Here is a 27923-nt window from a genome sequence, read left to right as displayed (position 1 = left end):
GAAGCACTGTTGCAATAACGATACAAATTTCATTGCAAATATTTTGCAGGTCTCTGCTCCTGTCTGACTTACTAACTGCAAGTGTTCTAAGCATGCATTCCTTGCTTTTCCCCTTTCCACTCCCTGCAACTTTATATTTGTGTTTTTCTTCTTTTAGATACTCAAGAACTGGCCAGACAGTGGTGAAGGTGCAAGAAATGGAAGAAAAAGAGATTGATGTTGAAACACTGTCACTTGCTCAGACTCAGTCAGCAACCTTCTCAGATGCTGACACAATGGCCAGAATTTGCACATAGAACATAATTCTCCATTGGCATTAGGCAGGGTTTTACGAGCCTCGCCCCAGCGAGATCGTAAAATTCCACACAAAGTGTACTTTAAAGGTAGAAATGCAACTTTTACAAAATGAGACAATGGGCAAAAGTGATCTGTAGCCAGAATGTGTCAAAAGAGCAAATGCCAGCTTGCCAGAGGGCAATGTCTTAGCAGAGGACTTGGACAAGGTATTCAATGGTGTGGTCTACAGAAAAAGTCTGGTGTCTATTCACCCTGAAATGCTTGGTGCATTGGCAGGCATGCTAGAAAGCCAGTTGTCATTGTTAAGGAGCATGGAGGAGTCTAACATTATCCATACACATGGCTTTGCACAGACCTTGAAGCAACATGGAAGTGGTGGCCAACTCCATCAGCGCATTTGTGGACCCAACCATGACACAGCATCTGAAGACTGTTGTCTCAACTCCCACTACAGCTCAAATAAAAGCTGCTCAATGTTTGAGTGTTGCAAAGGAAGCCGAGACAGAAGTCGTGTAAATTCAGATTACTGTAGACACAAGAGGCTTGCAGCATTCCTTAGCAGTCCAGAAATCTATTTTCCAACGCATTGCTAGAATTGTTGAGGAGCTGTCTTGGGGGAAAGGCAGTGGCACAGTAAAACACCCCTCTCTTCACATGACAGCATTCATCCTCCAACCACTGTTATTCCACCAATAACCTGGCTGTCACCTGTCAGAAGTCTCACAACACCAGGTTTAAATCCAACCAGTTTATCTGATAGTAATCCCACAAGCTTTCGGAAACGGTGTTCCTTCGTCAGGTGTGTCCGAAAGCTTGTGGGATTACTATCAAATAAACTGATTGGATTTAAACCTGGTGTTGTGAGACTTCTCATTGTGTTCACCCCAGTCCAACGCTGGCATCTCCACATCATGGTCCCCTATCAGCCAGTCACCAAATTTAATGGATCGGTTCGTTAAGTGCCGAACTCTGAAAAAAACCTGCTAATCAATTTCCATGCTAATAATCCAAGTGCAGCAACTATCCTGTTTCCTTTGATTTAGCTGAGTTGTCCACTTCATCCCATTTATTTATTTCAATCTTGAGAATCAGTCTTTTATGTGATATCATGTGTAAAAAGCTGTAATGTAAATAAATAACTTCCATTTAGTTCCCATTGTCCAAGCTCCTCATTTCTTCCGAGGTCGACAATAGATTTTGTCCACTGTGAGAGCTGCCAAACAATTAAAACCTCCCATACACATTCAGCTCAGGAGATTTTATAACTGACATGTACAACTTTTGCCATCCCAAAGTTACAGCTCAGTATTCTGTTGCAATGTACCAGCAGAAACCGACCTTGTGAAGTCTTCGTCTCCCATCACGTGCCGAGGGACTGGAGAATATCGCCCTGAAGTGATTGCTGGTAGTGGATACGAGGGCTTATTCTCAACTCCACTCATGTAACCCATTCCAGAGTTCACGTGATTATCAGTCAGGGCAGAAAATGCTGCATCAAGATGATAAATACAATGAGTTTTGGAGAAGCTTCTCAAATTGAAATGCTACATACTAGCCAGAATAAATATAACTTTTCTAAGATGCCCAGTACTACCATATATTGGAACATTAAAATGTTGTTTCTTGAGGACTTGGAAATGGGTTTATCCTCATTATCTCCTGACATAAACTTAATTGTTGTCTTGTAAAGAACAAACATTTCCTGCCAAGAGGAGAATTACGAGGTTCCAGACTGATCACAGTAAGATCCATAGGCTGTGGATATGTCAGGCCAGCTTAGTATGTGGTCCAAACCAAGCAGTAAATCAGGCAGAATTATATTAGATGTGGAGCAAGTTAGAATGAAAAGTATGTCAGGTTGGGGAATACATCTGGCTGTAGTCTGTGGCTGGAGTGTGTGAGAACAAGGGGTACAACATGCTGTGTATAGGGCCAAGCGGCAGAAAATGCCTAGGTGGGTCATGGATAAAGTTATGAAGTTTTGTGGTAGTGGCAACAAGGCACAATCTCTGAGCCTGATGTTAAATTTGGTCTTGCTTTGGACTGTTTGACAGCAATGTGAAATAGATGCTCACCTGTACTCCAATAGAGTATTTTAATACCTAGGTCTCATTTTAATCCCATGAGCTGACTTCTTACTTATGATGGCAAATTATAGAGACTGCGTGTGGAGATCAGATAAGTGACAGTATTGACTGTTGGGGCCACTGGCAATTGAGATGAACTCAGTTTCACTTATCTTTCCCATTAACTCAGGGTGATGAAAATAATTCTCGTGCCTGTTCCGTACAGCAGCTGAGATGAACGAGCCAAGTACACACTTGCATTCCAAATTGGAATTTTCTTGGTCAGTATGCCTCAATTTCAAAATAGGAATAAACTGAAACCACTGAATCATTGTTCACAGAATTACCATGCAAATCCTGTTCTGCACAAATTTTAATTCCTCATAATAATAATATTGCCAGTAAGGTAACATTGTACAATTGGCAGATTGTAAATACTTACTGCTTGCATAGTCAGGAGGCGCATATACGTCATTGAGGTGGCTGCCACCAGGTTTAGCAACTTTCAAATAAACCATATCCGAAGTGTTCTTGAGAGCAGCCACTGCTTCTTCATGCCGTACCTCCTGCAGACTGATATTATTGACCTGTCCAGAACAAACAGCAAAGCTTTCATATTTACACAGGCATTCAGTCCAAAATGCCTGGAAAGGCTGTTTAAAAATATAGCCCCACTCCCCAGCTCTTTCCTCACAGTTTAACAATTCCTTCAATTTTAAGTATTTATCTCATTCCATTTTTTAAGAAGTTATTATTGAATCTATTTCCACCACCCTTCTAGACAATGTACTCCAGATTATAACACCTCGCCAAATAAAATAAATTGTCATTTCCCCTGTTTCTTTCCCCAATTTATCTGTGTCCTTTGGTTATTGATTCTCCTGGCAGTGGAAATGATTTCTGCCTGTGAATTTGATTAAAAATCCCATAAAATTATGGACATCTTTATTAAAATCCCTTTAAATCTTCTCTTCTCTAAAGAGGACAATCCCACCTTCTCCAGTTTCTTCAAGTAATTGAAGTCCCTCTTCTCTGTGGCATCACGATAATAAATCTCTCCTGCCCGCTCATCATCATCCTAAGCAGTGCTGCACAGAACTGAGCACAAAGTTCCAGCTGAGGGCTAATCAGTGATTTATAAAGGTTTGGTATAACTTCCTTGTTTCTGCTATATTCATAAAGCCAAAGATGCATTTTTAAAAAAAGGGTCAACTTGTCTTGGCACCTTCAAACATTTGAGTATGTAAAACCCCAGGCTCGCTGTCCCTGAATTCCCATTAAAATTGCATCATTTAGTTCATAGTGCCTCTTCTTATTCTTCCTCCTCAAATGCATTACTCTATACTTCCCCACATTAAGCTTAATCTGCCACATATCTTCCCATTTCACCAATCTGTCTATGCCCTTCTGAAGTCTCCTACGATTTCCCGCACTGTTGAATACATTTCAGAGTTTTGTGTTATCTGCAAACTGTGAAATTATGCCCTGTCCAAGATCATTAATGTATGTCAAAAAGAGCACATGTTCTAAAATCAACCTATGTGGGAAACCACTCTTGTTTCCTTCAGTTTAAAATAAAAACAGCTACCCATCATGAGTTGCTGCTTTTTATTCTGTAGCCAATGTCAGATTCATACTGCTCCCTTTAATCAAATTGGCTTTAGTTTTACTAACAAGTCTATCCTGTGGTATTTTACCAAATACCTTTTGAAAGTCTAGATACATAATATCAAACACTTCCCAGTTAGTTATTTAACTGAACTTGTTGAGTAACTGCACACTTAAACGCAGGCATTTCCTCTGAATTTGTTTTGTTCATTTGCAATTTATTATAAATACATTTTAGCTTCACATTCAAAAACAGCAAGGTAACTAAACAGATTGAAGTGTATAAATGTAAAAGAATGCTTACAGCAAGCAGCCGATCCCCTGTTTGCAATCTACCATCTTTCTGGGCAGCACCGCCTTCAATGATTTTGGTAATATAGATACTGTTATCTCCAGGAATGTGCTGATTTCCAATTCCTCCAGCAATGCTGAACCCTAGGCCTGAGATAGAGTATGAGAAACAATGTTATTTCATTGTGACACTGCAATTCAAAAGCAATAGTCAGGTTCTGATGAATGCGAAGTGCCTACTTATATGGGCTTTAAGCATAAAGAGCATGTCAGAATTCTGGAACAGAGAACAGTTGAAAAATTCAGCAGATCTGGCAGCATCTGTTGAGGGAATAATCAGAGTTAACGTTTTGTGTCCATTTGACTCTTCATCAGACCTAATGAAAGGGAAAACACGTTGGATATGAACCTGTAGCTGGCAGAGACTGCAACAAGATGCAGCAACCTTAGGAATGAAGGCAGATGGCCTGGCATGGGGGTAAGGGCAAGAGGGAGGCATTTCGAATTGAGACAATAAATGGAAAGGATATTAAAATAAAGGGTTTAAGATGGAGGAGGAAGGTCATAGGTTTCAACATTGAGTTTGACAACTTTAGACTCATGCAGAGTACATGCAGTTCATGCCTAATAGAATGGAAGACCAAAATTGCATTGGACCCATAAATATAATGGCAGATTACAATTTAAATATATCAGTGAGAGCCTCTACCTGCTTTAGGCATGAATAGTGAAGGTCTAAAAGGAGACTCACTTGAAACTGCATCAGCTAAGTTTCTAACAGCAAGTCAAAAGTAACTGAAAAAATACATGTTGTTATTTCACCACTCACTGATAAAAAGGGTGAAATAAAAATTACCCCTAATGAGTGAGAAGTTCATTCTCTTCGGAGATCAAACTTATTTACTTATCTGTGGCAATGAGCTTTCAAAGCTATTACAAACTTCCCTAGGGTCTCACCATTACATGGGTTATGGGCAGAGTTTTACGAGATTTTTTCCAAGTGTCCAGTTAGTGTGAAAATGGGAGAGTTGCTGATCCATTTTTTGAGTGAGTTTTCACATCCAATTTTATGCCCTCAGTCTTTGAAAAAATGGGCTAGACTGTTTCTAACTGCTAGAGGCAGTGGCTGGGGCCTAAATCACCAGACAGGCAGCAGCTGAGATTGGAGCCACAAACAGCGCATGTGCAAGACAAGCGGAAAAAACAACTCTGCTAACAGAACCCCCCAGGCCAGACAGAGATTCCCCCTCCCCCTCACAGGCGTTGGACACCCCTTCCCCCACAACATTACTGACCCCCTTACCCCCTAGCCTGAATGGCGGTGGCAGCATGCGTTAGTACCAGGGCACTGGCCAGGAGAATCAAGAAGCAGTGCCGCAAGAAACTAAATGACCTCATCTAAGCAGCAAGGGTGAGTGTGTTACCTCATCTAGCATCTTCACCTTAAATGACTCCCATATCCCCTCAGCCCCTGCATCGTGCATGCTTTCAGCCCCTGACCCCCAAGCACCTCCCTTCTCCCACCCAAGAGTATCACAACTCTTGCCCTTTGAGGGCCAACTCCTGAAACCCTGCAGGACTTGTACCATCAGATTTTACATGGCTCCTTCTGTCCCCACAGGAAAAGAATAATCACAGGGAGTGGGTGAAGACAGAGGATGGTATTCCTGAGAGCCAGTTCCTCACCTATTTTGAAGAGCAGGCATTGGAGCCTGTGGAGAGGAGGACATGTGGAACATTAGTGACAGCATGGTTGGGCTGGAGCACTGAAGTGAGCAGCTGCCAATCCTCCACTTGTTGGAGGATCTCGTTGCATGCAGCCCAGTTCCCTCACCCTCCCTTGCACTTATCCTTGTGTCCTGTGTTGCAAGAAGGGACACCAAAGCGCCTAGGCCGTCTGGCATTGAGGCCCCCACTGCTGCTCCCACCCATCCTGTGCCTGATAACTCAGGAGGCTCTTTGGAGAAAGCGCATGAAGGAACCTCCGAGGTCGGCACCAGTTTTGCTTCCACCTCTCAACTCACCATCCCAAAGACTCTCACATCAATAGGTCAAGTCAGTGGCAAGACATCTGGGACACTCTCTGGTGTGCTCAATACATCTGCTGAAGTACATCAGGCGGATAAGGGAATGTCTAAGACCTCTGGCATGCAGGGGCCTGCTGGAGGCGTCAACTCAGCTGGCTCCAGGCAACATGTTGGGCCTCTGAGGTCACTTTTCCCTCAGCTTCTGGAAATGCAGCAAAAGAGCCAGGGAATGCAGGAGGGGCTGATATCAACACTGGACTGACGGCGAGGCTGTTGGGAGGAGTTCCAAATCTCTTAGGCAGATTACCAATCACCTGCCTTGTGAGGTTCCCAGGCCAACACTGCAAGAGTGGTGTCCGAGATGGAAAGCCTAGGGCAGGAAATCCTTAACATGAGTGGCAGGCTCCAAGCGATGGCTGAGTCACAGTAGGCCACAGCTGAGGGCCTCAGCAGGCTTCTTGAGATTCTGCGGCCCATGGCTAAGGGATTTGAGAGATTGCAGGAAACTCAGCAGCACAGTGTTGATACACAGCGGGCTATGTTTGCAGCCCTCAAGAAAATGGCGCACTCACAGAGGGTCGTGGCTGAGGGGCTGCAGAGCTTACAGGAGACTCAGCAGGAAAACGCTGAGACACACCAGACTGCAGCAGCAGCCCTTGAGAACAAGGCGCAGTCATAGAAGGCCATGGCTGAGCAGCTGCAGAGCGTCATCCAGTCTCAGGGGACACTTGCATCTGCCATTGATAGGTGGCCACTGACTCTGAGGGCCATCGCAGAGGGCTCAACCACCACGGCAGGAACACAAGTGGTCCTGAAGGCGGGGCCAGGTGATGCCGGAGCTTTTGGGGCTCACTGCAGAAGCACTGGCGTTCCATGGAGTGACCTGGGACGTACATGAACCCTAAGGGAGGAAGTATGGCTTGAGTCCATGCCAGGGCTTCCACGCAGGAGACTGTGGCTGTGGCTACATCTTCTAACTCCCCATTCCTGACACTGGCATATCTCAGGGGCAATGGAATGAAGAGAGTGCCATGGATATGTCACTGACACCTAGAAGCCGGCCAGAGCCCTCAAAGTCCAGGGCTTCCACAGGACTAACACCAAAGCATCACAGGCCATGGGGCGTGATAGGCAGTTAGTCACCTCCACCTCTGATGTGCATCCTGGGGAGACACCGAGATGTTGTGGTAGAACATGTAAGGTTAAGAAGTTGTAGCAGCACTAAAATGGCACAGGTGAAGGGCAACAGTAGGTAGATAGAATATTTAGGCACTTTAAAATCTCAGGTTCACATGTTTTTATAGTACCACTTATTTTGGAAGCACTAATATCAACAACAATTAATATTATTTTACCATGGGCTGACATGGAAGTGAAAAAGGTTGCAAGGTAAAAACAAGTAGGCAGTTCATATCATGGAGAGAATCATGGGTTATAAATTCTGGTTTAACAGTATCAGTACAAGTGGCCACAACACAGTCTTTGTGGAGAAAAAACTTGTCTTCACATTGAGGATACCCTCCATTGTGTTGTGTAACACTAACATCGTGCTAAATGTGATGGATTTTGAACTGATCGAGTGACTCAAGACTAGCATTCATGGGTGCTGTGAGCCACCAACAGAACTAGGGTCGTATACAACCTTAATATATAACCTCATAATCCTGCATATCCCCCGTTCTACTGTTACCACTGTGGCCAAATGGGCCGCCTAAGATGGTGGTTTACAAGAGCACGCTGGGATAATTGGACAAGCACTGAAACAAACAGGCTGCAGCCTCAAAAGAAATTGGATAGAGATAAACAGTTTGCAGCTCAGAAGACTGAATACACAGGAAATAGGCCACCCCAAACTCAATGGACACTCTCTGGTCAAACAGACAAAGAATTGCCTTAATTCCTAATCTGGGAGGGAAATATGTGGCCTGCGTGCCTCCAGCATGGCATGGCCATTGGGTACATACCCAGCGATCAATGTGGCAGCATCTGATTGGACTTTATTGATCAGGGTGACCAAGCCCTAATTGATTGATTGGCAATGGCTAAAATGGGGGTTATGCAGGATTATGAGGTTGTAGATTAAGGTTGTATAGGATCCTACTTCTGCTGGTGGCCCACAGCACCTCATGAATGCTAGAATTGAGTCACTCGATCAGTTCAAAGTCCATCACATTTAGCATGGTGGTAGTGTTACACAACACAATGGCCAAACTAACGAGGTATAAAAGGGGCTGCACAACAGAAGAATTTCTCTCTCTCCCAATGGACGAATGACAACAATGGTGACCATCACCAGTGACGACCAGCACGAGGAGAGCCACCACATCAAAGAAGGAAGAAGAGCCAGAGTATCAGATTAGACTGAAGGACCAGACTATGCAGAGACCTATGGAGACCAATACGTGGATAAAGGCCAATACTTGTCAGTCACACAAAAGTTACGTCAAAGTTTAGTACTGGGTTTGAATTTTAGTATTCTGTAAGATAACTTATTATTGATTGGGTGGGCAGTTAATAATTGTGTGCGAATAAATATTATTGTACTAACATAAAGTCTACTCGCAGTTCTTTATCCACCGTGTAAGGGTTAAAACAGACTGGGCAGCAGGCGCAGCAACCCCACCAAGCCAGGGGATCAACCCTGGTTCAATGAAGAGTACAGGATGACATGTCAGGTGCAACACCAGGCACGTCTAAAAATTGGACAGGCGATTCTCCCACTGGCTGTGTTGCTTTTGTAATGCAGCAGGCTGGGAGACGCTAGCAGATGCCATTTTGCCCGCTCCCCAATGGGCACCATGGCCTCTGTGCATCTCCGGCAGTGGGATTTCTGACAACATCAGCTCCATAAGTTAAGCAAATCCTCATTTGAATCTGTTTTAAATTCCATTAGCGGGCCCAGGACTGAAATCTGCGGGCCTGCTAGCCTCTCCCTCCCCGCCAGGAGTGTTTCACTCCAGCTTCATTCAGCATAGCTCCACACTTACAGGGAGCTGGCACGCCGACCCCACTGGAGTGAAGGGGATGGGGCAATTGAGGCCTCCAGACGATCAGGCAGTGGGGGTCCTTGGACATTGCCACCTTGGCAGTGCCAGCCTGGGCTCCAGCACTACCCAAGGAGCAATCTGCCAAAGGTCAAGGGATATCTTGGCACTGCCCACCAGGCATGGGGCAGTGGCAAGGGGTAGGGCCTCTGGGAGGAGCGGTCAGTGGCGGTAGGGGGTTCCATTGTCAGTCTGCATTTGGGCTGATTGGCGGGGGAGGGAGGCCAATGATCACGGCTGGTTATTGGGATAGGTGGGTCAGCCTTGTGGGGGTGGCGGTGGGGAGAGGGTGGTGGGGTCATGGCTGTTGGGCGGGGAGGAGGTTGGGGTTGCTGGTAGAGGGGGGCATCGAAGTGGGCTGAGCTGGGGGAGGTTGAGGCTGGCTCAGGCATGTCTGGCAGTCAGCATTTAGGCCGTAGTGGGAGGAGTTGCATGTCTGGAGATGTGGGGGTCGCAGGGCTGGCCAGTGATTGAGCTGGCTAGTAATCAAGAGGCCAGCAGACAGGCGCCACTGCACACGCACTTATCTTGGCGCTGACAGATCAGCGCATGCACAGTGGCCTGCTCAGTGCTATGCTGCTGGCCTCTCCTGCCCTGCCCACTGATTTTCAGTGTGATTTATACTCGTGCACTCTGTGATGCACAGTGTGGGAGAGTCATTTTGAAACCCCCACTGAAGAAACGAGCATGCTTTACTCCAGTTTTTACACAAATTTGACACTTAGAACTTTTTGTGGGAGAATTGCCCTCTAGGTTACAAAACAGGACTAATTGCATGCCAAACAGCAGAAGCATCAAGTCATAGGCAGAACTAAACAATTACACAACCAATGGATCAGAACTGAGCTCTGCAGTTTTGCCCACATCCAGCCGTGAATGGTTGTGGACAGTTAAACAATTCCCTAGAGGAAGAGGCTCCTCGAAGGTTGAGGAGCCCAGCCCATCAGTGCAAAAGTTAAGGCTGAAGCATTCATAACAATCTTCAGTCAGAAGTGCTGAGGGCATGATCCATCTTGGCTTCCTCTTGAAGTTCTCCAGCATCACTGATGTAAATCAAGAGCCAATTCAATTCACTCCATGTGGTATCAAGGAATGGCTGAAGGCAAAGGCTATGAGCCCCTAACAATATTCCAGCAATAGTCCTGAAGACATATGCTAGAACTTCAACGGCTTTACTGTCGCTGAATCAATACCATGTCAGGAAGCTGAACTGGACTAGCCATATGAATACTGTGGCTGCCAGAGTGGGTCAAAAGCTCGGAATCCTGCTGTGAGTATCTTACCTCCTGACAACAACCCCCACCCCCGCCACAAGCCAGGATTGTGATGGAATACTCTCCACTTGCCTGGATTAGTGCCGCTCCAACAATGCTCAAGAAGCTCAAAATCATCCTGCATAAAGTGGCTTCCTTAACTGCTACCCTTTCCATAAACATTCTATCCCTGCACCACTGATGAACAGAGACAGCTGTGTGTACCATCTACAAGATGCACAACAGGAACTCACCAAGCTTCCATAGACAGCACCTTCCAAACCCATGACCACTACTACCTAGAAGGATAAGAGCAGCAGATACCTAGGAATAGCAGCACCTGGAGGTTCCCCTTCAAGTCACTCACTGTTCTGACATTGCCATTCCTTCACTGTTGATGGGTCAAAACCTTTGGGTCAAAACCTTGGAAGTCCCTTTCTAACAGCATTGTGAATGTACTATACCACAGGGACTGCAGCAGTTTAAGAAGGACAATAAATGCTGGCCTAGCCACATGCTGTAAAAGTAATAAAAAAAAACAGAAGGGTAAGAACAAAGAACAAAGAACAAAGTACACAATAGGAACAGGTCCTTTGGTCCTGCAAGCTTGTGCCAAGCATGATGCCCTAATTAAAAAAAAAGTTCTGCTCTTACTCGGTCTCTATCCCCTCCCTTTGCATGTATCCATCCAGATACCTCTTAAATGCAGCTTCCACCACGTCCTCTAGCAGCGAGTTCCAGGCACCCACCACTCTCTGTGTGAAAAACTTCTCCCACATATGTCCCATAACCTTCCCCCCTCTCATCTTGAGCCTGTCCCTCTTTGTAATTGATACATCCACCCTTGGAAAAAGCCTCTGACTATCCACCCTGTCTATGCCTCTCATAATTTTGTAGACCTCTATCAGGTCTACCTTCAGCCTCTGTCTTTCCAGTGAAAACAATCCTAGTTTATTCAGCCTTTCCTCATAGTCAACATTCTCGAGACCAGGCAACATCCTGGTGAACATTCTTTGCATTCTCTCCAAAGCTTCCTTCTGATAATGTGGTGACCAGAACTGCACACAATGCTCCACACGCAGCCTAACCAAAGTTTTATATAACTGCAAGTTTATTTCCCATATGTCATTTGCTTTCTTAACGACCTTGCTGGCTGTGTTGCCACTTTTAGGGAACTTTGGACCCGCACACCCAGATCCCTCTGTATGTTAATGTGTCTAAGGGCTCTGCCATTTACCGTATCATTCACACTTAAATTTGATCTTCCAAAATGCATCATCTTACATTTGTCGGGGTTAAACTCCATCTGCCATTTCTGTGCCCAAGTCTCCAATCAGTCTATACCTGCCGTATCCTCTGAAAATCCCTGACACTATCACAACTCTAACAATCTCTGTGTCATCTGCAAACTTACTAATCAGACCATCCACATTTTACTCCAGATCATTTATATATATTACAAATAACAGAGGTTCTAGCACTGATCTTTGCGGAATACTATTAGCTACAGATTTCCATTTTGAAAAACACTCTTCCACTCTCTGTCTTCTTTAACCAAGCCAGCTCTGTATCCATCAAGCCAGCCCAACCCAAATTCCATGTGATTTTAGTTTTCAACCTCTGTATGTTCACCGACTGCTGGTAGCAAATTTGTGGATGACACCAAGATGGTAGGATTGGCAGATACTGAGGAGGACTGTCAGGTGACACAGCAGGATATAGATAGGTTGGTATATTGGGCAGATAGATGGCAGATGGCATTTAATCCTGACAAATGCGAGGTGATGCATTTTGGAAGGAATAACGCAGGGAGGAGTTATGTGATAAAAGGTAGGCTGATTAAGAGTATAGAGATACAGAGGGACCTGGGAGTGCTGGTGCACAACTCTCTGAAGGTGTCGACACAGGTAGATAAGGTTGTGAAGAAAGCTTATGGAATGCTAGCCTTTATAGGAAGGGGTATTGAGTATAACAGCTGCCGTCTAATGCTTCAGTTGTACAGAACGTTGGTTAGACTGCATTTGGAGTACTGCGTCCAGTTCTGGTCACCTTACTACCGGAAGGACGTGGAGACCCTGGAGAGGGTGCAGAGGAGGTTTACCAGGATGTTGCCTGGCATGGAAAGACTGAGTTACGAGGAAAGGTTGGAGAAACTGGGGCTCTTCTCCTTAGAAAGACAGAGATTAAGGGGTGATATGATAGAGGTATATAAAATACCGAAGGGAATAGATACAGTAAACAGTGGAAGGCCTTTCCCTAGATTGGGGACAATTACGAGAGGTCACGATCTAAGGGCGAGGGGGGAGAAGTATAATTTGGATATGAGAGGAAGGTTTTTCACGCAGAGGGTCGTGGGGGTATGGAACGCGCTACCGAGTAGGGTGGTGGAGGCAGGCATGTTAGACTTGCCTAAGGTTTACTTAGACAGACACATGAGCGAAGCAAGGATGGAGGATTATAGTAGAGGGTATTAAATAGGGTCAGAGCCTCGGGACGACACTGGAAATGTAGTTTTATGTGTTAACGTATTGTCTTTTTATTCCACAGGGTCGGTCCACCTTGTTGTCAAACGAGGGGCATGCAACACGGTGGGTCGTGCGTGGGCTGCTCTTGGAGGTTCCGGGAGTGGCCTAGTACTTCGTGTCGGTGTGTGTGCTTAATCCTGGACCAGCAGATGGGCACCACAACAGCTCAGTGACTATCACTGCTAGCTGTGCAGATACATGGATTTGGGCCTGTGTCTGTGGGAGTTTGCACATTCTCCCTGTGGTTGCGTGGGTTTCCTCCGGGCGCTCCGGTTTCCTCCCACACCCCAAAGATGTGCTCTTAGGCTGATTGGTGTACCAAATTGACACTATTCTCCCCTGAATCTGGCTACATTAGGGGTTCCACTCACATACACACAGGGCAGGGTAGGTGTGGGAAGATGCGGCGGCGTGGGCTCGTTGGGCTGAAGGGCCTGTTTCCCATGCTGGGATGTTCTTTGTTCCTTTTTTTGTTCTTGTTCCACATAGTATTTCCAGCATATCCTGCCGGGGACATCACTGAAATTTGTTCAGACGCTGATTGTATAATATTGTGCAAGCACAGGCAACACCTCCTATTGACTGCCATTTGTTCACCTAGGGATATAAGTCGGTCCATCTAGGGATATATCGGTGCTTTATGAACACAACAACTGGCCGATGATAACTGTAAAAAGAAGGAAAATGCTTTTCATGAATCTGGTTAAACACAAGGCATACTGTATGGTACCTGACAATGACAGGCTCCATTGCATAACAAAATTACATAATTAGCACGTCTTGCTCTCTCTAATGCTATTGCAGAAGTTTAAATGACTGTCCTGTCCAATTAACTTATAATAGCTAACATATCTATTCTTAGTAAGAAGTCTCACAACACCAGGTTAAATTCCAACAGGTTTATTTGGTAGCACAAGCCACAAGCTTTCAGAGCACTGCTCCTTCATCAGATGAGTGGGAGTTCTGTTCACAAACAGGGCATATAAAGACACAAACTCAATTTACAAAATAATGGCTGGAATGCAAGTCTTTACAGGTAATCATGTTTTAAAGATACAGACAATGTGAGTGGAGAGAGAGTTAAGCACAGGTCAAAGAGATGTGTATTGTCTCCAGCCAGGACAGTTAGTGAGATTTTGCAAGCCCAGGCAAGTCTTGGGGGTTACAGATAATGTGACATGAACCCAAGATCTCAGTTGGGGCCATTCTTATGTGTGCAGAACTTGGTTATCAGTTTCAGCTCAGCAATTCTGTGTTGTTGTGTGCCGTGAAGGCTGCCTTGGAGAATGTCCGTGACTGCTGAGGTGTTCCCCAACAGGAAGAGAACACCCCTGCCTGCTGACTGTCGAGTGGTGTTCATTCATTTGTTGTCGTAGTGTCTGCATGACACGGATGCCATCGTCTCATGTGAAAACACCATCCACCAGGTACACGGTACGTACTCTTGCAACTTGGCTAATGTTGTCTACCTGATAAGATGCAGGAAAGGATGTCCCGAGGTATGGTACATTGGCGAGACCATGCAGATGCTATGACAATGGATGAATGAGTACCGCTCGACAATCACCAGGCAGGAGTGTTCTCTTCCTGTTGGGGAACACTTCAGCGGTCACGGGCATTCAGCCTCTGATCTTCGGTTAACTACTCTCCAAAGTGGCCTTCACGACACATGACAATGCAGAATTGCTGAGCAGAAACTGATAGCCAAGTTCCACACACATGAGGACAGCCTCAACCAGGATTATGGGTTCATGTCACACTATCTGTAACCCCCACTACTTGCCTGGGCTTGCAAAATCTCACTAACTGTCCTGACTGGAGGTAATACACATCTCTTTAATCTGTGCTTAACCCTCTCTCCACTCAGATTGTCTGTATCTTTAAGGCTTGATTGCCTATAAAGACTCGCATTCCAATCATTATTTTGTACATTGAGTTTGTGTCTTTATATGCCCTGTTTGTGAACAGAACTCACATACCCAATGAAGGGGCAGTGCTCTGAAAGCTTGTGGCTTGTGCTACCAAATAAACCTGTTGGACTTTAACCTGGTTTTGTGAGAATTCTTACTGTGCTTACCCAGTCCAACGCCAGCATCTCCACATCATATCTATTCTTGCCACTTGATAGGGCAGTATGCCCACCATGTTCTTTCCACTGAAATAGGGATAATAGATGTGCTTTATAGCACCCAAAAATGTAAAGCAACACTTAGTTAACTGTTGATTATCATACCAACAGTTACCTCTTAATTTATATTTTATGTGGTTTCCTTTCTATGACTTCCTTATTTATTTTTTGTCAGGCTACAATGTTCTTATAGTGGGTCAATAGGCCAGTCTTTGTAACATTTTATTCTTTCACTCCTAATTTAATCTCAGCGATTTTAATCCATCTGAAACTGAACGCACTGATTTGGTTATGGCTATGAACTAGTTCGAAGTCCAATTGCAAGTTAGGACGCTTAAACAAAATTTCCCAGTTTTATTGGCAGACTTTAAGCCCCCATCTCCACCTACTGGGGACAGAATGGGCAGCAAGGATTCAAGGACAAAATTTTCCCAGCCAGGTAGAGGCAGGTTCCAGTGCACGCAGGTTTGAAAAGAACATGCCCAGGCTGTACCCAGGTGTTGCCTCCAGGTACTGCCTGTGGCACTCTGGCACTGTGCATGCTCCCTGACAGTGCCCTTTGAAATTACCAAGGGGCAGTGCCAGAGAGGCTCCCTCTGGAGACTCCATAGGTAAGGTTTCCAAGTCTGTAAGAGGGCTGCTTGCTTTTTATGGCCCCATCCTGCCAGCATGATGGAGTGGGCCACACCTCCATTTTGTTGCATCAAGTGCTGAATTACCTGGCGAGGAATGCTGATTATGCAGCCAGTGAGCTGCACATCATCTGAGCCGGTACTTAGTGCAAAAACGATAAAATCCATCCTTTGTCTGCATCTTGTCATCACTGAAGTGATTACACAATGAGAAGAGATTCTTCAGTGAAACTGACAAGCTGGGAAAACTTTGAGCATTAAACTGAAGAAATTCAGCTGTGGTTGTTGTTCAAAGCACTCCTTCTCTCACACCATGCTATTACTGCTTGACAGATCATTTTTAACCTCTTGTCTGGTCTTCACCTGTCTGACACTTCATTCATCTTCAGCTGCATTTTCCTATTCCCAGATTTCACCATGGCATAGGAGTGTCTTGTGTAGTTCCAGCTTCCACCTCCATTGAGGGATAATAACAGAAGCCACATCACTACTGATAGTTACACCAACAGCATGATTAGCAGCCTTCTTCTCAGTCACATGCCCCTTTACAGCACTAATGTGATAGATACTGAGATCCATCTGGAAGGAGCTGCTGCCCCCTAGCTGAACCTGCTTGCTTCATGTCAGAGCCCTTGAAGCAGTATCAAAGGGCTTTCAGCTGCAGCTCACTAGGTCACAACATACTTAGCTGCTTGGATTGTCATGAGTTTTTCTAACTTTAAGATCACAGCTTCTATACTTTGCTACCCAACAATGCTTCAGGTCAAGACTCTCTCTCTCTCTCTCTCTACAGGCCGAGGATAATCTCTCTGGATATGCCTGAGCACTAGTGCGTCAGGAGGCTTAGCTATCACGGCAGGCCACTGCTGACATCTACAAACTCCTGAAAGAAGATCTCCTTCCCAGTGGACTTGATGGCATACATTGCTAATGGCTGACAAAGTGCCTGGCTACCCTTCTGACCCCTCAGATCTCTCTGCCTCTAGTCAAGTTGTGTGCTTTCCTTTCCTGAAAGAAAACAGTGAGGTTTGAGAGTTTGGCAAGGCTTCTACAGAGAGGCAGGAAGGCCACCATTTATCAAACGTCACTGTGAAACATGGATGTCAGGGCAATAGGGTAAGGCAGTGAGTGTTAGCTGTTTGAATGGGGATGAGAGGTACTTACAGACAAATGAATGTATGTAGCTCCACACAGTTCATGCCTGTTTCATTAGAGGTTGTTCTTTTCTTTCAATCATTGGGGTTCACTGCAGCCCTTCAGACCACACAGCAGGACCTCTAGAATAGAGTAAAAGACCTGCAGAGAAGCCTTGCCAGGTCTCTTCTCTATTCCTGTGGGTGCAGCAGCCTCAAAAATCCAAATTCTGGTGAGCACTTGTAACCCATGCCACACTACTCCAAATTTGTACACTATTTTCTCCATTAGGTTGGCAACAGGGAACATCAGCTGATTAAGGTGATGACCAAAGCTCTAATTGCCAGAGACAGACAATACATCACATTCCTGCCAACGTCAGCAGTCAAGAACGGAAAGTTTGTAATTGGTCCTGTAAATTAGAAATCTACTTAACAGAATGGGCATTTCATCTCATCCACCTGCCAGGTTGGTTGGGGTGTGTGGAGGTGGGATACAAATGCCATAATTCTGATAAAGAGCTTTAGCAAACACCACCCATTAGGAAATCAGATTCTTGTCCAGTCAATGGGTCTCTGCTAGAAGAGTAGGAACAAGTGGACAAGATTCTGCCCAATGGTTGTGGCCATCACTAGACTACACAATTACTGCATCCAACATTTTAACTTATCTGATTCAGGCTACTTGTTCGATACCCAGTTGAGGCAAGTGAAATCCTAACTGAAAGGTCAGAAATCACGCTCCAGTGATATCATATTCACCCTCAGTACATTTTAACTTGAATTTACATATCGTCCTCCCATTCTTGGACCTGCCAGCTAAACCTGCTTGTTTGGTGTCAGAGCCCTTGAAGCAGTCTCAAAGGGCTTTCAATGGCAATTCACTAGGTCACAACATACTTAGTTGCTTGGATTGTCATGAGCATTTTTAACTTTAAGATCGCGACTTCTATAATTTACTGCCCAACAATGCTTCAGGTCAGGACTCTCTACTTATTAGGGGATCCATTCTCCTGAATGTAGCTAAACTGGGATGAGAAACAGCAGCTTCAGTAACAACCAAAGCAATCAGAATAGGTTTGGGTTTGGGGGCAGTGGTGGGGAGGGTGGCGAGCGGATGGTGTCGGGGTGGAAGGCTGAGTAGAGGAGGCTACATCTAATACAGTGGATCCACAGGCCAAGATTCACCTTGATGGGTTTAACTGAGAAACAGTGCTGGAGCAGGCCGTGTTTCTCCAGGCAGGCTTTTGTAAACTCCTGCAGACCTCTTGCAACAGGATGAGCTACTTGCTAGATAGGAGGCCCTCGAAGTCCCTCCAGTTCTGAGTTTGTATGCCACCATCTCCTTTAAGATTCTAACAGGGGATCTTAGCTACATTAAGGAGGTGACAAATGCTCGAAATGAGTAATGCATCACATTCACCACCAACCTCAGCAGTCAAGGGGCGAGAGTTTGGTGCTGGCTTCCTTTATTTGCATTCCCATAAGTCACCATTCGGAATGTGAGCTGGCAATATTCATCACCAGAAAAGGATACCAGTCTATCAATGTATAACTAGTAGTTGATTGGAGTAGCACCATCACATAGGTCCCTGTAATTTAAGTGAGGCTTGAAGCTAGATTTAGTTTGGCCCTCACACTGGCACAGATGGACCAACTACTTCATTGATTTCACAGCAGTTGAATTCTCCGCTTCTGAGTCTGCGAAAGCCGAGGCAGTGTGCATTACTGAGTCTGGGAATACTACGATATAGTGGATTATTGAAATTTTGAATATGCAGACATGGACCGCAATTTTACCAGTTTGTCCTGCCCATCGATGGGCAGGGTGAGCCAGTAAAATCACACCAGAGCTAAGAAATCAGGTTCAGGCCTGATGTCTCACCTCCCGCAATCTTATTGGCACCAGACATCTGCAGCATTCAGCCTCCCACCCATTTCTGCTGAGGAGCTAAATAATTTATTTAAATTTATTAAAATCTTTATTTACATGTGTTTAACGATCTCGAGATGCAATTACCTGGGCTCACTTGCCTTTGTGACCTTGCTGGGAGAGGTTCTCTCTGGCAAGGAAAACACGTGGTCCCCAGCAAAAAAGAACAGTCATGTTGTCCTTGCCAGTTGAACTGGAGGCCATTGAGGCCCCTGTGGAGGTCGAGGGCAACGGTGGGGATAACTGGGGAGTGGTGCTAGGTTGAGGCTGGTTGTAGCAGCAAAGGCCTGATAGATGTCTCTCTCTCTCTGTCAAGCCTCTGCTGTTGCAATTGCACATGTGCAGCCACAGAGGTCTGTCTACACAAGCGCAATAGCTCCCTCTGTTGCTACAGCAAGCTGGCTGGTGCGTTGAGCATCACCCACTGCTTCTAGCCCATCTTTTCATTGTCTAAGTGCATACAATTAGGAGTAAAGACTCACCCGAAAAATGGATCTGAAACTCTCCTGTGTTCACGCTAGTTGGACACTTAGAATTTTTCTTGTAAAATCTCTCCCATGGTGTCTAACTGCGACTGGGAATAGTCAGATACTATGTATTAATGAGACTGAGAATACTCAGACATGACATATTCCTGAGACTGGGAATACTTAGAAACTGTGTATCACTGAGAGTGGGAATATCCTAATACTGTGTATTACTGAGACTGGGAATACTCAGACACGATGTAACATTGAGATGGGGAATAGTCAGAAACTATGTATCGAAGAGACGGAGAAAACTCAGAAACTGTGTGCTGGATTTTCCTGTGCACATTTGGATTGATATGGAGGAGGGCAACAAAACAAACTGGTCCCAACATTATGTGTCACAACGTCCCACCTCTGTTCTCGACCTGATCAATGTTCATGAAGTTGGGGGTGGGAGCATGAAAGTGGAATTGCCTGCATTGTTAATGAGTGCATTTAGGTGATTAAGAGCTTCATTCTAAGGTGTGGAAATTTTTGCAGAGTTGGGTGGCTTTTGGGAGCTGAGTAAAGCTGAACAGCTCCAACTAGCCCGGCAGTGTGGAGAAAGTTTTATTTGTTTGGAGAAAAGTGGAAGTTATCACGAAAATCTTTTCCACAGAAATGCAATTTTAATAACACTTCTCTCGTCTTTTCTGCGTTCCAACCCTCTATCTGTCTTGGCCAATTTGAAGATTCAGTTTTTCATTTTTAAAATCATGCACAGAGGCCAGATGCAGCAATGACTGTAGAATTGGGCCAGAATGTGGTCACCTCCCTGGAGTACTAACTCTAATTACCCTTGCCCCCTGCCTCCCACTCCAGCCACCAACTCTGATCCCTCACTAATTAGCACATCACCTTTGGCAAAATGGAAAGTTTTATATGCTTAACATTGGTTGTGGGTTCGCAATCTGGAAACAAACCCACCTCCAAAATCCTCAGCAAAACCCCAGCCCTCTATTACTGAATTGGGGAATATTCAGGCACTGTGTATTACTGAGACAGGGGAAGTGCAGGTGCTGTTATTGAGATTGAGAATGTTTATGTTATTAAAAACACAAACAGTCCAGCTGCTGTTTGCATTACTGCACCAAGGAATGTTGTGTATCCAGAAGTTATTGTTCATATCCATGTTTTTAAAAGAAACACTTTAATGTCACAGCTTTGACTTTGGAAGAAGAAAAACCAACTGATCTTTTCAAGAGTTGTTATTACATCTCTCCAAGGAAATAAGGTTTAAACAACAAGGCAACCAGGGGTTGATTCTGGAATGGAATGGTGGTTCTTTTTTGCATATGTGCCAATATCACTGATCAAATCAGCACTATCAACTTGGACATTAAAAGGTTACCTTTAGGTCCTTTTAAAAGATTCACTTCTAATATAGCTTCTGTGGCTGGCTGTCTTCTACGGACTAACAGTCGAACAACAGGTCCTGCCTCCTTCAGCGCTTCCACTGCCTTACTGTGAACGACTTCTGAAACATCCACATCATTGACACGTAGCACACAGTCATTGACTCTGAAAAAAACACCAATAGCAATCAAGGATGAGGTTTCCAGCAACAGGCACAATTAACATCTCCTACAATGTGAACATGCTTCATTCATAAGAACATAAGAAATAGGAGCAGGAGTAGGCCATCTAGCCCTTCGAGCCTGCCCCGCCATTCAATAAGATCATGGCTGATCTGTCGTGTCTCAGTTCCACATTCCCGCCCTCTCCCCATAACCCTTAATCCCCTTGCCTATCAAAAACCGATCAACCCGTGTCTTAAAAATATTTAGCGAGGCAGCCTCCACCACTTCAACGGGCAGAGAATTCCAGAGATTCACCACCCTTTGAGTGAAGAAGTTCCTCCTCAACTCCGTTCTAAACCGCCTCCCCTTTATCTTGAGGCTGTGCCCTCTAGTCCTACTGTCCTTTCTGAGCGGGAAGAGCCTCTCCACCTCTATCCTATCCATCCCATTCATCATCTTATATTTCTCAATGAGATCTCCCCTCATTCTTTTAAACTCTAACGAGTACAAGCCTAGTTTATTCAGCCTCTCCTCATAGCTCAACCCCCTCAACTCCGGTATCAGCCTAGTAAACCTCCTCTGCACTCCCTCCAAGGCCAAAATATCCTTGCGTAAGTGCGGCGACCAAAACTGCACACAGTACTCCAGCTGCGGCCTCACCAGTGCCCTATACAGCTGCAGCAAGACCTCCCTACTTTTATATTCAATCCCCCTCGCTATGAAGGCCAGCATCCCATTAGCCTTCCTGACCACCTGCTGCACCTGCAGGCTGGGTTTTGCGACTCATGCACAAGGACCCCGAGGTCCCTCTGTACCGTCACATGCTGCAGTTTTTGGCCATGTAAGTAATAGTCCTTTTCCATCCTGAAAAGAACCTGATTCTGAAGTTATTCACCAGTGTTGAATATGTCACAGGGTGCAAATGACGATACAAAAGGTGAGGTTGAGATGATGAAAATTAAAATGCAGAGAATCAAAGTTCATTGAGATGTAACAAAATGTTACAGGTTATAGCATTGAGAAACAACAGTTATTTAAGAGCATCATCTTGCTAACTTTGGTATTCGACTATTTGCAGAGCAAAGGAATGGAGAAGGCAAAAGACATAAACCACATGGGGGAGGGGGTTAAATCCTACCAGAAGGATCTACTATAGAAGGATCATTTAGATCCAAAGCATTAACTCTGTTTCTCTCCATAGATGCTGCCTGACCTGTTGAGCTTGACCAGCATTTTCTGTCTTCATTTTACAATAGTTTCAGTGGTGGGCAAGCTTCAATGGTGGGCGAGCTTCAAGAAATAATTATTCAAGATAGCATTAATAGTCATTTGGAAAAAGGTGGGTAGATAAGGAGGAGGCAGCATGGATTTCTAAAGGGCCAATCATGGTTAACTAACTTGACGGAATTTTTTGAAGAGATAACAGAATGGGCTGATGAAAATAATGATCTTGATATGGTATACTTGGACTTTCAGAAGACATTTCATTCAGTGCCACACAACAGACTTGTGAGAAAAGTTATAGCTAATGGAATAAAAGGGACAATAGCAACATGGAAATGAAATTGGCTGATTAATAGGAAGTAGAGAGTAATAGTCAATAGTATTTTAAACTGCGAAGAGAACAGTATATGAGGGCATAGATGTGTTGATGGAATGGGCAGATAGATGGCAGATGAAGTTCAATGCAGAGAAGTGTGAGGTGATGAACAAGGAAGAACAAGGAGAGGCAATCTAAAATTAGGAGTAAAATTCTAAAAAGGATGCAGGAGCAGGGGATGTATATATGAAAGTGGAGTGGGCAGTTAATAAGGTATATAGTATTATGGGCTTTATTAATAGGTGCATAGAATGTAAGAGCAAGGAAGTTTAGCTCAGTTGGCAGCATGGTGATTTGTGATGCAGAATGATGCCAATAGCATGGGTTTAATTCAGCCTTTTGGTTCAGATCAAGCATTATTGGATAAAGCCCAATTTGGGGTGCAATGTCTTATCTTGTCTCCCTTCTGGGACCATAAATTGGATTTTGAATTTGGTTTTTGGAGCAAGCAAGGAATGGATTTGGATCTTCTCATCCATTCTGAGCATTGGCTTTGTAACTTTAAGTATGGAGTAAAAATTTTTAAAATAATTCCTGTACTGGATGTGGTTATTCATGAAGGCCTGACTCTCAAACTTGCCCCCTGAGGTATGGTGATCTTCAGGTTTAATCACCATCAGTCAGTCTCCTCCTCGAAGGGGACAGCAGCCTGAGACAGTGGCGACTTTACTTTTACTCTAAAGGCAGATTTAACTGAGACATTCAAGAGGGCATGAGACAGATTGAATAGAAACAATGTGCAAGGTATTGGGGAAAAGGCAAGACAATGGTACTAAACAATAATTTAGAGAACCACTGGGCCATATGGCCTCCTTCGGCACCACAGCAATTCTGTGATTCTGTAAGTTCCAGATGTTTACATTCCTGAATAAATCTTTATATCCTGTAATATTTTCATTTCCTAAATAAATATCCTAAATAAGCTTTTCACATTGCTCTATTGAATTTATATCTACAACCTTCTGAGGCACATTCTCACAATCTCACGTAGGTGAAGTTTTCTTGGAATCACTTTTAAGCAGCTTAGCTCAATTTCCATGATTATGTCTCCTTGCCCTTGAACCACAAGCTAAACACAAGAACTTGTCAATATCCAGCTTGTCTGTTCCTGAGGATTTCTTTAAACAACTTAATCAGATCATCCTTTAATCTTCTCGCCTCTAGGGAACATAACTTGAATTTATCTAGTCTCTCATCACAGCTAATTAATTCTATTATCTCAAGTATTGTTTTCCCAAGGCCAATATATTTTCCTAAAATGTACACCTAAAATTAAACACAATATTCCATTTGAGATTGTATTTCCTTTATGTTCTGATGATGCTTTTGAAAAAAACAAGGCTGGCGGATTTCACACGTGTGCTGGGTAGTCTTTTGGCCTCAGTGACATATGTCAACAAAGAGAATGGTAAAGAGAATCATCTGCTTGTGAACTGTTAAGCAGCTATGCTAGGAGTTTCACAAATGACCCAAACGTTCAGTGGTTTCAGGTTCATGATGATCAAATTCAATTAAAACTAAAGAGGCAAATTCAGCATGAGCTACATTCACAGGATAGAGTACCAGAAAATTAAAAGTACTGTGAATCTAGCATTCTGACTTCTGTATTTTATTCTTTAATGTATTGTCCTGTTCAATGAGACTCTGCAATGGATATGTTTATAAATTTACTTGAGGGCTTTCTTTTCAATGACAGATGCTAAGATATACATGTGTAGATGTATCTAATTTTCTCTTCCCTTCCAATGAGAGAAGGCATGAAAAGATATTCATAAATCATATAGGGTATGAAATGTGAAATAGAAGTACAGAAAAAGATTAAAGACCCTTTGCGATAATAAGTTAATACTGTCTCTTGTAATCCAGGAGACACATGCTCCTTTTCACCATCTTTATGCTTCTGATGCAAAAAGGAGTTAATACTACAGGCATATGTTTCCTGTATGCAGATATATAATGTTGTCAGCTTTTCATGAAAAACTGCAAGAATCTCACATCCTATGATAAAGCAGGCCAATATGTTAACATGTACTGTAACCAAAGGCTTTATAACATGCTTCTGCAGATTCTATTGAAGTATGGTGCCTCCACACTGCTGCTGTACAAGATCAATCTTGCTACTGGCCAAAAGGGCTAAAAAGCTTCAGGCACCCATCACAGGGTCAGGAGGATAGGAATAATAAGTTTCCCCTCTTTTAAGAGATAACAGCATTTGTCCTTATTGAGTACTTGATAGGTCGCACAGGTAAAAAAAACTTCCACTGTGTGATCTTAAAAAGGGTAAAAAAATTAATCAAATTTTAAGATGTTGGAAACAAGACCCTCAGCAACTTGGCAAAACAAATAAATGTACAGAATTTCTGAAGTCCTTGGAGCTAAACCTTATCATATTTAAAAGCAGAGCTACACCCATGTGGGACAAATGGCACAGATTCATTTTCCAGCGTGCAAGTCTAAGGTCATTACCTTTGTTTGTGTTCATGGGTATCTACCAAATTCTCCAGTTATATACATGGGATGAAAAGGAATGCTAATGGTTCATGCAATGCAACAAGGGGACAGAGTCAGATTGCTCATGAAACAAAGCTAAGGCTAATCCAGTAATAAAAGAATATCAAGAACAGCACGGTTCACTTCAAAAATTCAGACTGGGAATATTAACCTGCTCATGTGCTCAAAATTGGTCATTAAGGAGTAATGATCTCCTAGAAAACTTAATGTTTTAGAATATATAGAGGGAATGAGAATTCATGTGGAGTGAAGATGAAACAATTTCGGTGTAGTAATTATCAAAACTGATGAAGGATGTTCTCCAATCTGATTAAATCAGGAATTCACAGCTTTCTGTGTTCTGACAGATTGAGGGATTTGATTGACCCAGCACTTCAACTGGGTCATCAACAGCACTCCAGTGAACATCACAACTAAGCTCTGCACAATCCACATCCAGCTCCAACCACCAACAGCCTCCTGCGTGAGAGCATGGAGGGTGTAGAAGGCCAGTCACCAGCAGTGAGCAAATCTCTCAATACAGGAAGACATGCAACTTCTTACTGTACAGCAGCTCTTATTAAACAGTGTCTTTTCTGCAAGTTACTGGTTAGTTACCCAAGTCGTCCATCCATCGCAGCAGCCCCACCAGGGATAATTTTGGTAATAAAAATCCCAGGATCATCTGGAACGTGAGGATTGTCGATTCCTCCAGCAATGCTAAACCCCAGGCCTGAATTACCCTGTAAGGACAGAATTCATCAATTATTGATTCAACCAAAACTCCAGACATCCATTATTTTGCAATGTACCAATCCTTCAGTTAAAATTAAATCAGTCTTGATTACTATAGACAACAGGCTTCAATGACAGCTTGCACATTGAGGCTCAGGGCTTACCCCCAACTACTGCAAATTAACAGAGGCCTATGCCTTACTACTCGAAAAGTGAGGCTGGAACTTCATTCTAACCTTACTGAAACCTCAGCCTTCCTTTAGATACACTGAGCCAGAACATCCATGGAGTAGCAATCGTCACTGGATTGCCATTGCACTCCTCTTTATCCAGGTCAATTGCTGCATATTTCTCACTTGGTCTTCTGAACCAGGCCTGCTGAGAAATGTGCAGTGTAGTAGTATGGAGCCCTTCCAATGCAGGGCAGCAGTGTTGGGGGAAGCAAGCCACATCTCCCTTTTGCAGCATTAGCTGCCATAAACTAAGTAACTCTAAACTTCCCAGCCACTTTGAGAAGCCAGGGGGAAGGTGAGTGTGTAACATAAGTGGATGACGGGTCGGGTGTTGGGGAGGGTTGGGGTGATTGGCTGGTTGGGTGTGGGTTGGATTGTGGCGGGGGGCGGGGGGGCCAGGTAGTCGAGGGGGTTGGTGGTCAGAGGTGGAAGGTGGTTGTTGGGTGGCCGAGAGGGTAGTTAAGAGGTATGGATCATCAGGAGGATAGTTTGGGAGTGGGGGCAAGACTTACTTGGGGTGGGGGGTTGTTGGGCAGGAGTTATCAGGAGATGGAGCTGGTAGGTAGCTGGGTGGTCAGGAGAGCGGTCGAGAGTGGAAGGATGGGAGGTAGTCTGGGCGATGGAGGGAGTAATAAATTTAGCAGTGTAATTGGGAGCTTGGAATGGATAGTCAGGTAGTCATGGGGTGTGTGGGTGATCTGGTGGGTAGTTGGGTGGTTCTGTTGGGCGGATCAGGAGGTTAGGACCATTGTTACCCAAATTAGACATGACCTTGTTCCTTCTAACTTTTCCTGAGTAAATATATTGCTGAGAGAATTCGAACCATCCAAAGTCTCTGATTTAAATCTGATTATCGATAGTTCCAGGTGTAGGGTAATTGAGTATTGGAAGTTTAACCTTCCAAATAACTCCTTTCACGAGGATTTCCAGATGGATCTCCTGGGATACCTCTGGGGTATAATTCCTGGACAACAGAAATTCTGGGCCATTAAGGCATCAACCTTGATTTTGTTTACCCTAATCTTCCATTACTGCTGATTCACTCCAAAGAAGACATTCAGACTTTCATTCATTTAGAGACATTTGTACTCACATAACCTGCACTCAGCCAGGAACAAACTCAAACACTCAAGCTCATAGAAGTTGAGTTAGATATAAAAGATTTCATTGTTGACAAATGTTTAATTCTGTAATTTTGAATTTGAGATATATGGGACTGTGAAACATGATTTAATTAAAATCTACTCTGGAAAAAGTCAATGGATACATAAAAACAGATGTTTTAAACTGGTTACACAATCTTCATTTGTTAGAAATATAAATGAGAGTGTCTTGGTTTTCTTCGTACAAAGAAAGTATAATAATAATTTATTATTATTCTGCTACTCACAAACTGTTCTGAGCCCTTTCAGTGATCTCTGCAGCGGTCAGTTTTAGGGGTGCCTGAGCAAGTATCTGCTGAGCACCTGTTGATACACTATTGAAGCTGTTACACTAAGCAACAGCATTGATTTCAAAGAACTGCAGGTTAAAGTGAAGGGTGACAGAATCAACACAAACTGCAACTCTTATACCAGTAACCACACTGCAACCAGACAAATAGCTTATGCATGAGAGGACTTTGAGAAGCAAACTTTTGACTCATCGATTGCCACTGATTCAAGGACACTTCTATGTACAATGCAGCAGAAGTACTTCTTTATATTTAAACGTCTTCATATATTATTTTCATACATGCAGCCTCAGAAGTTGTTCACTCACTTTCTGTAAAAATAAGCTCTCGTTCTGTCATAGCTGCGGACCTTTATTGTTTTGTACAGTGCCACCACAATATTGTAAGGGAATCTGTACATTTAAATTTAACTTGTATTTTGTCAGGCAGATCCTAACTAGAAGAGA

General features: G+C 44.0%; 1 protein-coding gene across 5 annotated transcripts in view; it reads right to left on the bottom strand.

Moving 5' to 3' along the window:
- The window catches only part of dlg3 (discs, large homolog 3 (Drosophila)), a 496785-nt gene that overhangs the window by 152247 nt on the left and 316615 nt on the right, over positions 1–27923 (bottom strand). For all 5 annotated transcript variants that reach the window (XM_080187527.1, XM_080187526.1, XM_080187525.1 and 2 more), the window contains 5 exons: positions 25675–25799; positions 20798–20967; positions 4276–4412; positions 2806–2950; positions 1636–1786 (listed from right to left, as the gene is read on the bottom strand). In XM_080187527.1, coding sequence (XP_080043653.1) covers positions 1636–1786; positions 2806–2950; positions 4276–4412; positions 20798–20967; positions 25675–25799 — 728 coding nt within the window. The remainder of the gene's footprint in view (positions 1–1635; positions 1787–2805; positions 2951–4275; positions 4413–20797; positions 20968–25674; positions 25800–27923) is intronic.

This window comes from Carcharhinus amblyrhynchos, chromosome 4 (assembly GCF_965287045.1).
Source record: "Carcharhinus amblyrhynchos chromosome 4, sCarAmb.v2.hapA, whole genome shotgun sequence".
NCBI lineage: Eukaryota > Metazoa > Chordata > Chondrichthyes > Carcharhiniformes > Carcharhinidae > Carcharhinus > Carcharhinus amblyrhynchos.
The sequence above is the reverse complement of the archived record's forward strand: the minus strand, read 5'-3'. Positions and strand labels throughout refer to the sequence as shown.